At 40.0% G+C, this 14,017-nt stretch overlaps 1 protein-coding gene across 1 annotated transcript; it reads left to right on the plus strand.

The window, feature by feature from the left end:
* Positions 1-1,336: 1,336 nt before the first annotated feature.
* LOC129503050 (olfactory receptor 4C45-like) lies at positions 1,337-5,243 on the plus strand. The gene is made up of 2 exons (XM_055314937.1): positions 1,337-1,364; positions 4,306-5,243. Exons 1-2 carry the CDS (start codon positions 1,337-1,339, stop codon positions 5,241-5,243), a joined length of 966 nt encoding a protein of 321 aa, XP_055170912.1.
* Positions 5,244-14,017: the final 8,774 nt, after the last annotated feature.

Genomic DNA, 14,017 nt, shown 5'->3' on the forward strand with positions numbered 1-14,017 from the left:
CAGTGCATAATTCCACTAATATGAAATATCTAAAATAGTCCCACTCTTAGAAGCAGAAATAAATGTTTTCCAGAATCTAGGGGAAGGGAGAAATGAGCAGTGATTGTTTAAAGGATATGGATTTTTAGTGTGGAAAAATGAAAAAGTTCTAGAGATGGTTGTTGAAGATGTTGCACAACAATGTGAACGTACTTAATGCCACTTAACTGTACATTTGAAAATAGTTAAAATGGAAATTTTTTATTTGAGTATTTTATCACAATTTTAAAAAGAGCGGGGAGGGACAACCATAAGAGAGGCAAAATTGTTAATTGTTGAGGACAGAGCTGAAGGCACTGTTTCTCATTCTGATTCTGGAATTCAGGAGTGTATCAGTTTCATTAAAGGTAAAGGTCGATTTTTTTAAAGATGAGTCTGTGCAGGATTTCAGCCAGCTCTTCAATCCCTCACAAATGGAGGGAGAAAACATTGTAGTGGAGGCTCCTTTCTATAGTGTTTCCATCCTCTACCTCTGAATGTCCACATATAATGTTTAGCTGTGATGTGATTTTTCTCAATGGCTACCATGTAGAAGCATCACTCTTTACTGTAGATCTCCATAATTCCTTTTGTGTGGGATAAAGAGAAAAGGTATATTCCCCTGAACACATCATGAGACCCTTCCATCTAGACACACGCCACCCAAAAGGAAGTTGATAGATTTATGATTCATAAATTACCAATCTTTAGTAGCCGAGAATTTTGCCATCTGAGTCTCCTTTGTCAGCCACTAAAAGTCACAGTTTCCCAGGGTAACATGGCACAAAACCTTTAAAAGTGGCATTTCTATCCTCAGGATGACTATATGAGTTAGAACAATCATGTTTTCAGAGAGAAATCCATTCTCTGAACTCTGACCTATACCTAAAACTACCCCCTATCCTGTACCAGGCTCACCAATGTCAAAATGATCAACAAAGCCCTATCATGAAGCTTTCCAAGTTATCTGACCAAAATCTCACCCTAAACTACACCCAGAGATACCTGTTTATCCAAGGCACAACTGCATTTCTAAAACTGGCCTCCTAATGATGTTGCTGGGTGCCAAGTAGGAGAAAATGAAGAACTATAGATGATGCTTCCAGCAAAGATTCCAAAAGGACCAATTACTAATTCTCTGAGGACGTGAGAAATCAAAGCATTACCAAATCCCACACTTTGTGAAAGTCTATTTAAATACTTTTCTAAAGTCAATGAAACAGAATTATAGGATATTTAAGTAAATGACAGAAGAGCATATATATATATATATATATATATATATATATATATATATACCAACCAGCTTAAAATTTATATGGGAGACACTGCTCCCAAGATTAGTGGTTTAAAAGCAGGAATAAAAAGAATTTTCTCCATACTGCTCATGAACTTGTTGGGTAACATAAATTTGGCAGGATTTGAAAAAAAAATATATCCAATCAAGTGGATCCAATGCACTTATACATTTTATAGTTCCATGTACTAGCTTTCTCTGACTTGAAGATTTTGCTTTGTTCCCATTATTTTTACTTTAGATTAAATATAGTTCTGAGATCTGAAAAATATGTGTATTTTGAAGATGTGCTTATACTTTCGTAGAAGGCCAAGAAAGTGAGTAGAAATTAAATCCTAGAGCTATTGAAGTTTCCTAACATAAAAAGTTCATTTTTCTGGGTAAGTTCAGACTGATAATGGGAACCAAAATAAACTAAAATGACCAAGACTGGAAGAGTTGTCCAAGAGAGGATTCCAGTGTCCCACCTGTTAGTTCACAGAGTGTATTTTCAGCTGTGGAGTTATGCCCTCAGGAGAAGAAAATAACTGGGTGTGGTCTAAAAATAGTGGAATCCACAATCAACTAGATCCAGGTTGGTAATAACTAAATCTTTTTCCCCAAACTATAAGCAGATTAATTTAATTTAGCCATGTATTTTCACCATATAGTTTTTATAGCTAGATTCTGTGAATTGCATGTAGTGTTTTTCCCTAAAAATGAATTTGAACATAATGACATGAAAATACAAGTAGAATATGTAATCTATAATGCTGCTACGCAAGATGCTGTTGAAAACCACTAAGGTCACTTTTTTAACATTATGGTTTACATGTATGTAGAAGTGGATTGCTTGGTTAGGCTTCTATATGTGATAATTTGAAATTGTTTCCCCTTTTCATGACCTCCATGTTGCCACAGTGAAGTTAGAATTCATGAATTAAATCTATTAATACTAATCAAGCACATACTTGCCACCTATAGGAGCCATGAGAAGAGAAGAAACAACTAAAGAGACTGAGATTTCTGGAAAACAAAAGATATCTTTCCTTATCTTTATTGAAGCTGAAAGATCATGATGCTGACTTCTGTGTCCTGGAAGTTTTGAGGAAAAAATATGTGGTTATGTTTTTTGGCAGGGATTGGGGAAAGAAGAAATAAAGGGGGAGAAGGAATAAAATATCCCATGATCATTTGTAACATGTACCCACTATTTAAAATCCAAGCACAGATCATTCAAAAAAAGAATATATTCTTGTATATATTCAATTTTTCCACCAATTGGCGATGAAAACTTCAAGTTCATCTTAACTGATTAAACTTATGTCAAAAAGAAAAAAATGTATTTATCTTAGATAGTATTTCTGTCTCAACAGTAGGAAAATCAGGGAAACCTCATGACTCATTTAATTCCATTTGTAAAATGTGACTACGATTATTTATCTATTCCAGAGCACTATTCTATATGTGATGAAAGAACAATTGCACAGAAAATTCACTTAAGAAATATTGAGGACTTCCAGGGATCGTTGTATCGCTTACATGTCTGCATCTAAAGATGTGGGAAGAGTGAGTATGTAATAGCCATGTTGAGCCAGACACAACATCCAGGGCTGCCAAGTGAATGCAGCTCAGAGAGCTGTTATATAGTTCCTTGGCATTCTGAAGGGGAAACACTCCATGGGCAGCTCTGTCTCTGTGTGTATGTGCATTCGTTTGACAGAAAGGAATGACAGCTCAAAGAACAATGCTTGTATAGACATAGTAAGGATGGCACTTTCCTATCTGATATACAGTTGACTTTTTTTAAAGTTTTATTATTATTATTTATTTATGATAGTCACAGACACACACAGAGAGAGAGAGAGAGAGGCAGAGACACAGGCAGAGGGAGAAGCAGTCTCCATGCACCGGGAGCCCGACGTGGGACTCGATCCTGGGTCTCCAGGATCGCGCCCTGGGCCAAAGGCAGGCGCCAAACCGCTGCGCCACCCAGGGATCCCTACAGTTGACTTTTTAAAGAATGTTGTGTTCATATACCTATATTCATGCCAATGAGCAAATATAATTTCAAAATAATTGTCATTGATGAAATCCGTCCCAAAACCAATGAGAGAAGCCATCTGTAATGTTTCAGAGCCAGAGTCTGGAAGTCAATCGTAAGTCAACATTCATAATAACACGTTGCTTTTATTCTAGTGTTTATGACATATGGTCACTATTCAATGTATATGAATAAGAGAAATTTAACCTTTTGACTCTTTTGACAACTATCTCCAAAGCAGTAGAGGTGAATGGAAGGTGTGATTCCATCAATCCCAGAGATGAGGACCAAGAAGTGATGGAAGATTTTCATGTTGAGTTAAAAATACTAGTCAGAAATCATTATATGGTTTCACTCATACAGGGAATATAAGAAATAGTGAATGGATTATAGGGGAAAGGAGGGAAAGTGAGTGGGAAAAAACTAGACATGGTGACAAAACATGAGAGACTCCTAACTCTGGGAAACGAACAAGGGGAAGTGGAAAGGGAGGCGGGCAGGGGGTGGGGTGACCAGGTGATGGGCATTGAGGAGGGCACTTGACGGGATGAGCACTGGGTGTTATGCTTTATGTTGGCAAATCAAACTTCAATTTTAAAAAGAAAGAAAGAAAGAAAGAAAGAAAGAAAGAAAGAAAGAAAGAAAGAAAGAAAGAAAGAAAGAAAGAAAGAAAAGAAAGAAAAAAGAAAGAAAAAGAAAGAAAGAAAGAAAGAAAGAAAGAAAGAAAGAAAGAAAGAAAAAGAAGAAGAAAGAAAGAAGGAAGGAAGGAAGGAAGGAAGGAAGGAAGGAAGGAAGGAAGGAAGGAGAAGAAAAGAAAGAAAGAAAGAAAGAAAGAAAGAAAGAAAGAAAGAAAGAAGAAAGAAAGAAAGAAAGAAAGAAAGAAAGAAACAAAGAAAGAAAGAAAGAAACTTTTTTTTAAAAGAAATTCTATGATCTTTCCAGATGGACCATGTGCTCATAACCCAAGCTGACTCCATGGAAAGGATGAACAATGTAACAGAATTTGTTCTGCTAGGCCTGACCCAGAATCCAGAACTGCAGAAATTCTTATTTGCTGTATTTCTAATCACCTACTTGATCACACTGGCAGGTAACCTACTCATCTCAGTCACCATCTTCATCAGCCCAGCTCTGGGTTCTCCCATGTACTTTTTTCTGTCCTACTTGTCCATTATAGATGGTTTATACTCCTCTTCCATAGCACCCAAAATGATCTTTGACTTAATCTCTGAGAGGAACACCATATCCTTCAATGGCTGCATGACTCAACTCTTTGCTGAACATTTCTTTGCTGGAGCTGAGATCATCTTATTAATTGCCATGGCTTATGACCGCTATGTAGCCATCTGTAAGCCATTGCATTACATGACCATTATGAGCCGACCTGTCTGTGGTTTCTTGGTAGGAACGGCTGGAATTTTAGGCTTTGTTCATGGAGGGATCCAGGTTTTGTTCATGATCCAGTTACCATTCTGTGGCCCCAATGTCATCGACCATTTTTTGTGTGATTTAATACCTCTCCTGGAGCTAGCATGTGCAGACACTCACACTTTGGGGCCCCTGATTTCTGCCAACAGTGGATCACTATGTTTGCTCACTTTTTCTATGCTGGTTGCTTCTTACATTGTCATTCTGTGCTCCCTGAGGACTCATAGCTCTGAAGGGCGTCGCAAAGCCCTGTCTACCTGTGCTTCTCATGTCACTGTTGTCATCTTATTCTTTGTACCTTGTTCATTTCTGTACCTGAGACCCATGACCTCCTTCCCTGCTGACAAAGCTGTGACTGTGTTTTGTACCCTAGTAACTCCTATGTTGAATCCTTTAATCTATACCCTCAGAAATTCAGAAGTAAAAAATGTCATGAAGAAACTCTGGGGACAAATAATGAAAACTGGTGACAAATGAATCTTATGATTATTTACACAAAAATATCTAGTAATAATTTATAGAGATATATTCCCTTTATTAGTTGATTACACTTGGGACAATCAATTATACTATCTGGGTCAGTATTCTTCAGGAATACTTATATTATGGGCAGGGTCAATATACCCAATAAAAAGCACAGTAGACACAGTGCCTAGAGCCTGCAATAATTTTAGGAGGTCTTGGAACGGTTTAATTTCTTTTAAAATATGAAGAAAAAATAAATATAAGCTAAACACAACTTGGAGTATAGTCATCTTTATGCTAACACAGTCATAAAATATAATTTTTGATATTTTTATGGAGGAAAAGGATTCATAAGGATGAAAGGAGCAAAGGGCCACGAAAGTCATAATGCTGTCCCGATTGTGGGTATGAAACAGATCAGCAGCAATATTATTGAACACACTTTATATCCAGCACTACAGCTAGAATTAAATGTTATTTTAAAAGAGGAAAAGCAACTATATATGCAAAAAATATAGAACACCAGGGAGTCTTCAAGAAGTACTTTGATCCAAAATGTTTTTTTCTTAAATTCCTAAATTTGAAAGGATAGATGTTATAGATGTTCCTGCACAGCAACAATAAAAAAAAAACTTATCACTTGTCACAGTCATGAGAACACTTGCTGTGTTCTTTTAAAAATTACATCACCACCATTCCCTGTAGTATACAATTGTCTACAGAAAGAATTAGAGGCAGAATTGGCTGATGCAAAAGAAATACAATTAATCAAGTCTGCAGAGTTAAGGCAGAAAATATCTGTATGTTAAAGTCATGTTTTAGACGTGGACAAAGGAAGACTCTGAACAGCTGGGGCAGGAAATTACCAGTAGTGTCACAAAACTGAAAAAGGACCACAGATCTGGATTACAGAAAAGAGTTCATAACATTAACATAATGAAATTCTAGGAAAGATTCAGAAATAGATGCTTTGAAGTCAGAGATTAAGAGCTTGGGATCAAATAGGCTTCATTTCTCATCTTGTCTACCACATTAATTAGCTTTGTGAATGGAAGCAAATTGTTTCATCTCTCTATGGATTTTTTTAATCTATAAAATTAAAATAGCATTACCCACTCTCTTAAATTGTAAGAATAAAATGACTTAGATTGAAAAAACTAATCAGCTAAAAATTAGTGAAATTGCTTAGACATGGTTACAGCCTACATATGTCACCAGGACAGAACGTATGCCAGGAACTATAGTTGTTGACAAGAGGAGGCCAAGAACATTGCTACTGTCATTCATGATGGAAACCATGATAACAGGAGGACCAAACATCTGTGCTAGCCCCACTTCACTTCAAAATAAGTCACATGCTTATGAGTAAGGACAATATAGAGGAGAGTTATCTCAGCAAGGAAGCTAATGGAACCTGGGAGCAGATCTCTGGACACTAAAGCTAGCCTACCAACAGCTCCCTATTATGGGATAAAATGCCCTTAACACCTCTACAGCAACAAATGGGGAAGCTGGATAGAGCAAGTGTGAGATGTTTGAGCAAAACTTATTTCAAAAGCTCTCACTAATGATGGATCCCACTGTGGTGCTCTGGAAGGAGAAGGGAGAACCCAATGCCAGTGACCAACAGACACATCTCTGTACAGAGCTTGTGATTCCTGAGGAAGAGCTCAGAAGCTTGTCTTCAGAAGGTGATTTCACAACCAGGGATTTGAATATCATATGATGCTAACATTTCTCATGTTCTCAGGACTTCATATCAGGTTAAATCTCATTCCATATGAAGGCCTTTTAAAAATAAATGTTTTGCCATAATAAACAAACAGATAGTTAAGAGAGCAAAGTGGTGGTTGTCAGTGGTAGTTGACAGAGGTGGTTGTGGGGGGAAGAGTGAAATAGGTAAAGGAGATTAAAAAGTGCAAGCTTTGTTATAAATAAATCAATCAAGGGGATGAAAAGCACAGCATAAGGAATATAATCAATGATATTGTAATATTGTTGTATGGTGACAGATGGGTGACTACACTTATCTTGGTGAGCACTGAATAATGTACAGATCTGTCAGATCACTATGTTTTACACCTGAAACTTCCTAACATTGTATGTCAATTACTCTTCAATAATAAATTCCAAAACATAGATGTTTTACCAGAATTTCCTGTGAATGACCACCTTGTAGATGGAGCAGTGTGTTTAAAATATCAAACTTGGGAGGAGGGGCAAGATGGCGGAAGAGGAGGGTCCCCAAGTCACCTGTCCCCACCAAATTACCTAGATAACCTTCAAATCATCCTGAAAATCTACGAATTCGGCCTGAGATTTAAAGAGAGACCAGCTGGAACGCTACAGTGAGAAGAGTTCGCGCTTCTATCAAGGTAGGAAGACGGGGAAAAAGAAATAAAGAAACAAAAGGCCTCCGAGGGGGAGGGGCCCCGCGAGGAGCCGGGCTAGGGCCGGGGCGAGTGTCCCCAGGACAGGAGAGCCCCGTCCCGGAGGAGCAGGAGCTGCACCAACCTTCCCGGGCGGAAAGGGGCTCGCAGGGAGTTGGAGCAGGACCCAGGAGGGCGGGGATGCCCTCGGGCTCCCGGGGACACTAACAGACACCTGCGCCCCGGGAGAGTGCGCCGAGCTCCCTAAGGGCTGCAGCGCGCACAGCGGGACCAGAGCAGCTCGGAGGGGCTCGGGCGGCGGCTCCGCCAAGGGGGCTGCGGGGCGGGAGCGCGAATCCCACAGCGCAGGCCCCGGAGCACAGGGCGCCGGGACACAGCCCAGGATCCGGCCTCCCCGGGACAGGCAGAGGCCGGGAGGGCCCAGGACAGCGAGGACGCTCCTGCCCCGAGCTGAGCACATCAGCGGCCCCGCCCCGGAGCCTCCAGGCCCTGCAGACGGAGAGCCCCGAGTTCTGCGGAGGCTGAATCCAGGCTTCCAGAGCTGCCCTAGCCAACTGGGCTGTTCCTCCTGGGGCCTCACGGGGTAAACAACCCCCGCTGAGCCCTGCAGCAGGCAGGGGCAGAGCAGCTCCCCCAAGTGCTAACACCTGAAAATCAGCACAACAGCCCCCTCCCCCAGAAGACCAGCTAGACGGACCAGTTCCAGGGGAACTCAAGGGAATTACAGTATACAGAATCAGAAGATACTCCCCCGTGTTTTTGTTGTTGTTGTTGTTGTTGTTGTTTGTTGTTGTTTTTTTTTTTTTTTTTTTTTGCTTTTTGATTTCTGTTTGCCTCCCCACCCTTTTTTCCCTTTCTTTCTTTTTCTTTCTCTTTTTCTTCTCTTTTTTTCTTTTTTTCTTCCTTTTTTCTTTTTTCTTTTTCTCTTTTCTTCACTTCTTTCTCTCTCTTTTTCTCCTTTTCCCAATACAACTTGTTTTTGGCCACTCTGCACTGAGCAAAATGATGAGAAGGAAAACCTCACCTCAAAAGAAAGAATCAGAAACAGTCCTCTCTCCCACAGAGTTACAAAATCTGGATTACAATTCAATGTCAGAAAGCCAATTCAGAAGCACTATTATACAGCTACTGGTGGCTCTACAAAAAAGCATTAAGGACTCAAGAGACTTCATGACTGCAGAATTTAGATCCAAACAGGCAGAAATTAAAAATCAATTGAATGAGATGCAATCCAAACTAGAAGTCCTAACGATGAGGGTTAACGAGGTGGAAGAACGAGTGAGTGAAATAGAAGACAAGTTAATGACAAAGAGGGAAACTGAATAAAAAAGATACAGACAATTAAAAGACCATGAAGACAGATTAAGGGAAATAAATGACAGCCTAAGGAAGAAAAACCTATGTTTAATTGGGGTTCCCGAGGGTGCCGAAAGGGACAGAGGGCCAGAATATGTATTTGAACAAATCCTAGCTGAAAACTTTCCCAATCTGGGAAGGGAAACAGGCATTCATATCCAGGAAATAGAGAGATCCCCCCTTAAAATCAACAAAAAACGTTCAACACCTCAGCATTTAATAGTGAAGCTTGCAAATTCCAAAGATAAAGAGAAGATCCTTAAAGCAGCAAGAGACAAGAAGTCCCTGAATTTTATGGGGAGGAGTATTAGGGTAACAGCAGACCTCTCCACAGAGACCTGGCAACCAGAAAGGGCTGGCAGGATATATTCAGGGTCCTAAATGAGAAGAACATGCAACCAAGAATACTCTATCCAGCAAGGCTCTCATTCAAAATGGAAGGAGATAAAGAGCTTCCAAGACAGGCAGGAACTGAAAGAATATGTGACCTCCAAACCAGCTCTACAAGAAATTTTAAGGGGGACTCTTAAAATTCCCCTTGAAGAAGAAGTTCAGTGAAACAATCCACAAAAACAAGGACTGAATAGATATCATGATGACACTAAACTCATATCTTTCAATAGTAACTCTGAATGTCAACGGGCTTAATGACCCCATCAAAAGGCGCAAGGTTTCAGACTGGATAAAAAAGCAGGACCCATCTATTTGCTGTCTACAAGAGACTCATTTTATTTTTTTTAATTTATTTATTTATGATAGTCACAGAGAGAGAGAGAGAGAGGCAGAGACACAGGCAGAGGGAGAAGCAGGCTCCATGCACCGGGAGCCCGATATGGGACTCGATCCAGGGTCTCCAGGATCGCGCCCTGGGCCAAAGGCAGGCGCCAAACCGCTGCGCACCCAGGGATCCCAAGAGACTCATTTTAGACAGAAGGACACCTACAACCTGAAAATAAAAGGTTGGAGAAACATTTAGCATTCAAATGGTTCTCAAAAGAAAGCAGGCGTAGCCATCCTTATATCAGATAAACTAAAATTTACCCCAAAGACTGTAGTGACAGATGAAGAGGGACACTATCTCATACTTAAAGGATCTATCCAACAAGAGGACTTAACAATCCTCAATATATATCTTCCGAATGTGGGAGCTGCCAAATATATCAATCAATTAATAACCAAAGTGAAGAAATACTTAGATAATAATACACTTATACTTGGTGACTTCAATCTAGCTCTTTCTACCCTCGATAGGTCTTCTAAGCACAACATCTCCAAAGAAACGAGAGCTTTAAATGATACACTGGACCAGATGGATTTCACAGATATCTACAGAACTTCACATCCAAACTCAACTGAATACACATTCTTCTCAAGTGCACATGTAACTTTCTCCAGAATAGACCACATACTGGGTCACAAATCGGGTCTGAACCGATACCAAAAGATTGGGATCATCCCCTGCATATTCTCAGACCATAATGCCTTGAAATTAGAACTGAATCACAACAGAAGTTTGGAAGGACATCAAACACGTGGAGATTAAGGACCATCCTGCTAAAAGATGAAAGGGTCAACCAGGAAATTAAGGAAGAATTAAAGAGATTCATAGAAACTAATGAGAATGAAGATACAACCGTTCAAAATCTTTGGGATGCAGCAAAAGCAGTCCTGAGGGAAAAATACATTGCAATACAAGCATCCATTCAAAAACTGGAAAGAACTCAAATACAAAAGCTAACCTTACACATAAAGGAGCTAAAGAAAAAACAGGAAATCGACCCGACCCCCAGCAGAAGAAGAGTTAAAATTCGAGCGGAACTCAACGAAATTGAGACCAGAACTACTGTGGAACAGATCAACAGAACCAGGAGTTGGTTCTTTGAAAGAATTAATAAGATAGATAAACCATTAGCCAGCCTTATTAAAAAGAAGAGAGAGAAGACTCAAATTAATAAAATCATGAATGAGAAAGGAGAGATCACTACCAACACCAAGGAAATACAAACGATTTTAAAAACATATTATGAACAGCTCTATGCCAATAAATTAGGCAATCTCGAAGAAATGGAAGCATTCCTGGAAAGCCACAAACTACCAAAACTGGAACAGGAAGAAATAGACAACCTGAACAGGCCAATAACCAGGGAGGAAATTGAAGCAGTCATCAAAGACCTCCCAAGACACGAGAGTCCAGGGCCAGATGGCTTCCCAGTGGAATTTTATCAAACATTTAAAGAAGAAACCATACCTATTCTACTAAAGCTGTTTGGAAAGATAGAAAGAGATGGAGTACTTCCAAATTCATTCTATGAGGCCAGCATCCCTTAATTCCAAAACCAAAGACCCCACCAAAAAGGAGAATTACAGACCAATAACCCTGATGAACATGGATGCAAAAATTCTCAACAAGCTACTAGCCAATAGGATCCAACAGTACATTAAGAAAATTATTCACCATGACCAAGTAGGATTTATCCCCGGGACACAAGGCTGGTTCAACACTCATAAAACAATCAATGTGATTCATCATATCAGCAAGAGAAAACCCAAGAACCATATGATCCTCTCATTAGATGCAGAGAAAGCATTTGACAAAATACAGCATCCATTCCTGATCAAAACTCTTCAGAGTGTAGGGATAGAGGGAACATTCCTCGACATCTTAAAAGCCATCTACGAAAAGCCCACAGCAAATATCATTCTCAATGGGGAAGCACTGGGAGCCTTTCCCCTAAGATCAGGAACAAGACAGGGATGTCCACTCTCACCACTGCTATTCAACATAGTATTGGAAGTCCTAGCCTCAGCAATCAGACAACAAAAAGACATTAAAGGCATTCAAATTGGCAAAGAAGTCAAACTCTCCCTCTTCGCCGATGACATGATACTCTACATAGAAAACCCAAAAGCCTCCACCCCAAGATTGCTAGAACTCATACAGCAATTTGGTAGCGTGGCAGGATACAAATCAATGTCCAGAAATCAGTGGCATTTCTATACACTAACAATGAGACTGAAGAAAGAGAAACTAAGGAGTCAATCCCATTTACAATTGCACCCAAAAGCATAACATACCTAGGAATAAACCTAACCAAAGAGGTAAAGGATCTATTTTTTTTATTTTTTTTTATTTTTTTTTAATTTTTATTTATTTATGATAGTCACAGAGAGAGAGAGAGAGGCAGAGACACAGGCAGAGGGAGAAGCAGGCTCCATGCACCGGGAGCCCGACGTGGGATTCGATCCCGGGTCTCCAGGATCGCGCCCTGGGCCAAAGGCAGGCGCCAAACCGCTGCGCCACCCAGGGATCCCGAGGTAAAGGATCTATACCCTAAAAACTATACAACACTTCTGAAAGAAATTGAGGAAGACACAAAGAGATGGAAAAATATTCCATGCTCATGGATTGGCAGAATTAATATTGTGAAAATGTCAATGTTACCCAGGGCAATTTACACGTTTAATGCAATCCCTATCAAAATACCATGGACTTTCTTCAGAGAGTTAGAACAAATTATTTTAAGATTTGTGTGGAATCAGAAAAGACCCCGAATAGCCAGGGGATTTTAAAAAAGAAAACCATATCTGGGGGCATCACAATGCCAGATTTCAGGTTGTACTATAAAGCTGTGGTCATCAAGACAGTGTGGTACTGGCACAAAAACAGAGACATAGATCAATGGAACAGAATACGAGAACCCAGAAGTGGACCCTGAACTTTATGGTCAACTAATATTCGATAAAGGAGGAAAGACTATCCCCTGGAAGAAAGACAGTCTCTTCAATAAATGGTGCTGGGAAAATTGGACATCCACATGCTGAAGAATGAAACTAGACCACTCTTTTGCACCATACACAAAGATAAACTCAAAATGGATGAAAGATCTAAATGTGAGACAAGATTCCATCAAAATCCTAGAGGAGAACACAGGCAACACCCTTTTTGAACTTGGCCACAGTAACTTCTTGCAAGATACATCCACGAAGGCAAAAGAAACAAAAGCAAAAATGAACTATTGGGACTTCATCAAGATAAGAACCTTTTGCACAGCAAAGGATACAGTCCACAAAACTAAAAGACAACCTACAGAATGGGAGAAGATATTTGCAAATGGCGTATCAGATAAAGGGCTAGTTTCCAAAATCTATAAAGAACTTATTAAACTCAACACCAAAGAAACAAACAATCCAATCATGAAATGGGCAAAAGACATGAAGAGAAATCTCACAGAGGAAGACATAGACATGGCCAACATGCACATGAGAAAATGCTCTGCATCACTTGCCATCAGGGAAATACAAATCAAAACCACAATGAGATACCACCTCACACCAGTGAGAATGGGAAAAATTAACAAGGCAGGAAACCACAAATGTTGAAGAGGATGCGGAGAAAAGGGAACACTCTTACACTGTTGGTGGGAATGTGAACTGGTGCAGCCACTCTGGAAAACTGTGTGGAGGTTCCTCAAAGAGTTAAAAATAGACCTGCCCTACAACCCAGCATTGCACTGTTGGGGATTTACCCCAGAGATTCAGATGCAATGAAACGCCTGGACACCTGCACTCCGATGTTTATAGCAGCAATGTCCACAGTAGCCAAACTGTGGAAGGAGCCTCGGTGTCCATAGAAAGATGAATGGATAAAAAAGATGTGGTTTATGTATACAATGGAATATTCCTCAGCCTTTAGAAACGACAAATACCCACCATTTGCTTCAACGTAGATGGAACTGGAGGGTATTATAATGAGTGAAGTAAGTCAATCGGAGAAGGACAAACAGTGTATGTTCTCCTTCATTTGGGGAAACTAAATAATAGTGAAAGGGAATATAAGGGAAGGGAGAAGAAATGTGTGGGAAATATCAGAAAGGGAGACAGAACATAAAGACTCCTAACTCTAGGAAACGAACTAGGGGTGGTGGAAGGGGAGGAGGGCGGGGTTTGGGGGGAGTGGGTGACGGGCACTGAGGGGGACACTTGACGGGATGAGCACTGGGTGTTATTCTGTATGTTGGTAAATTGAACACCAATAAAAAA

The sequence above is a fragment of the Nyctereutes procyonoides genome, unplaced genomic scaffold, assembly GCF_905146905.1.
Source record: "Nyctereutes procyonoides isolate TBG_1078 unplaced genomic scaffold, NYPRO_anot_genome, whole genome shotgun sequence".
NCBI classification, from domain to species: domain Eukaryota; kingdom Metazoa; phylum Chordata; class Mammalia; order Carnivora; family Canidae; genus Nyctereutes; species Nyctereutes procyonoides.

Coding starts and splice junctions, on each gene's coding strand:
- LOC129503050 (XM_055314937.1), top strand. CDS start 1,337: ATGGGAGACACTGCTCCCAAGATTAGTG. Junction 1,365..4,305: donor CACTGCTCCCAAGATTAGTG/GTTTAAAAGCAG, acceptor TCATAACCCAAG/CTGACTCCATGGAAAGGATG.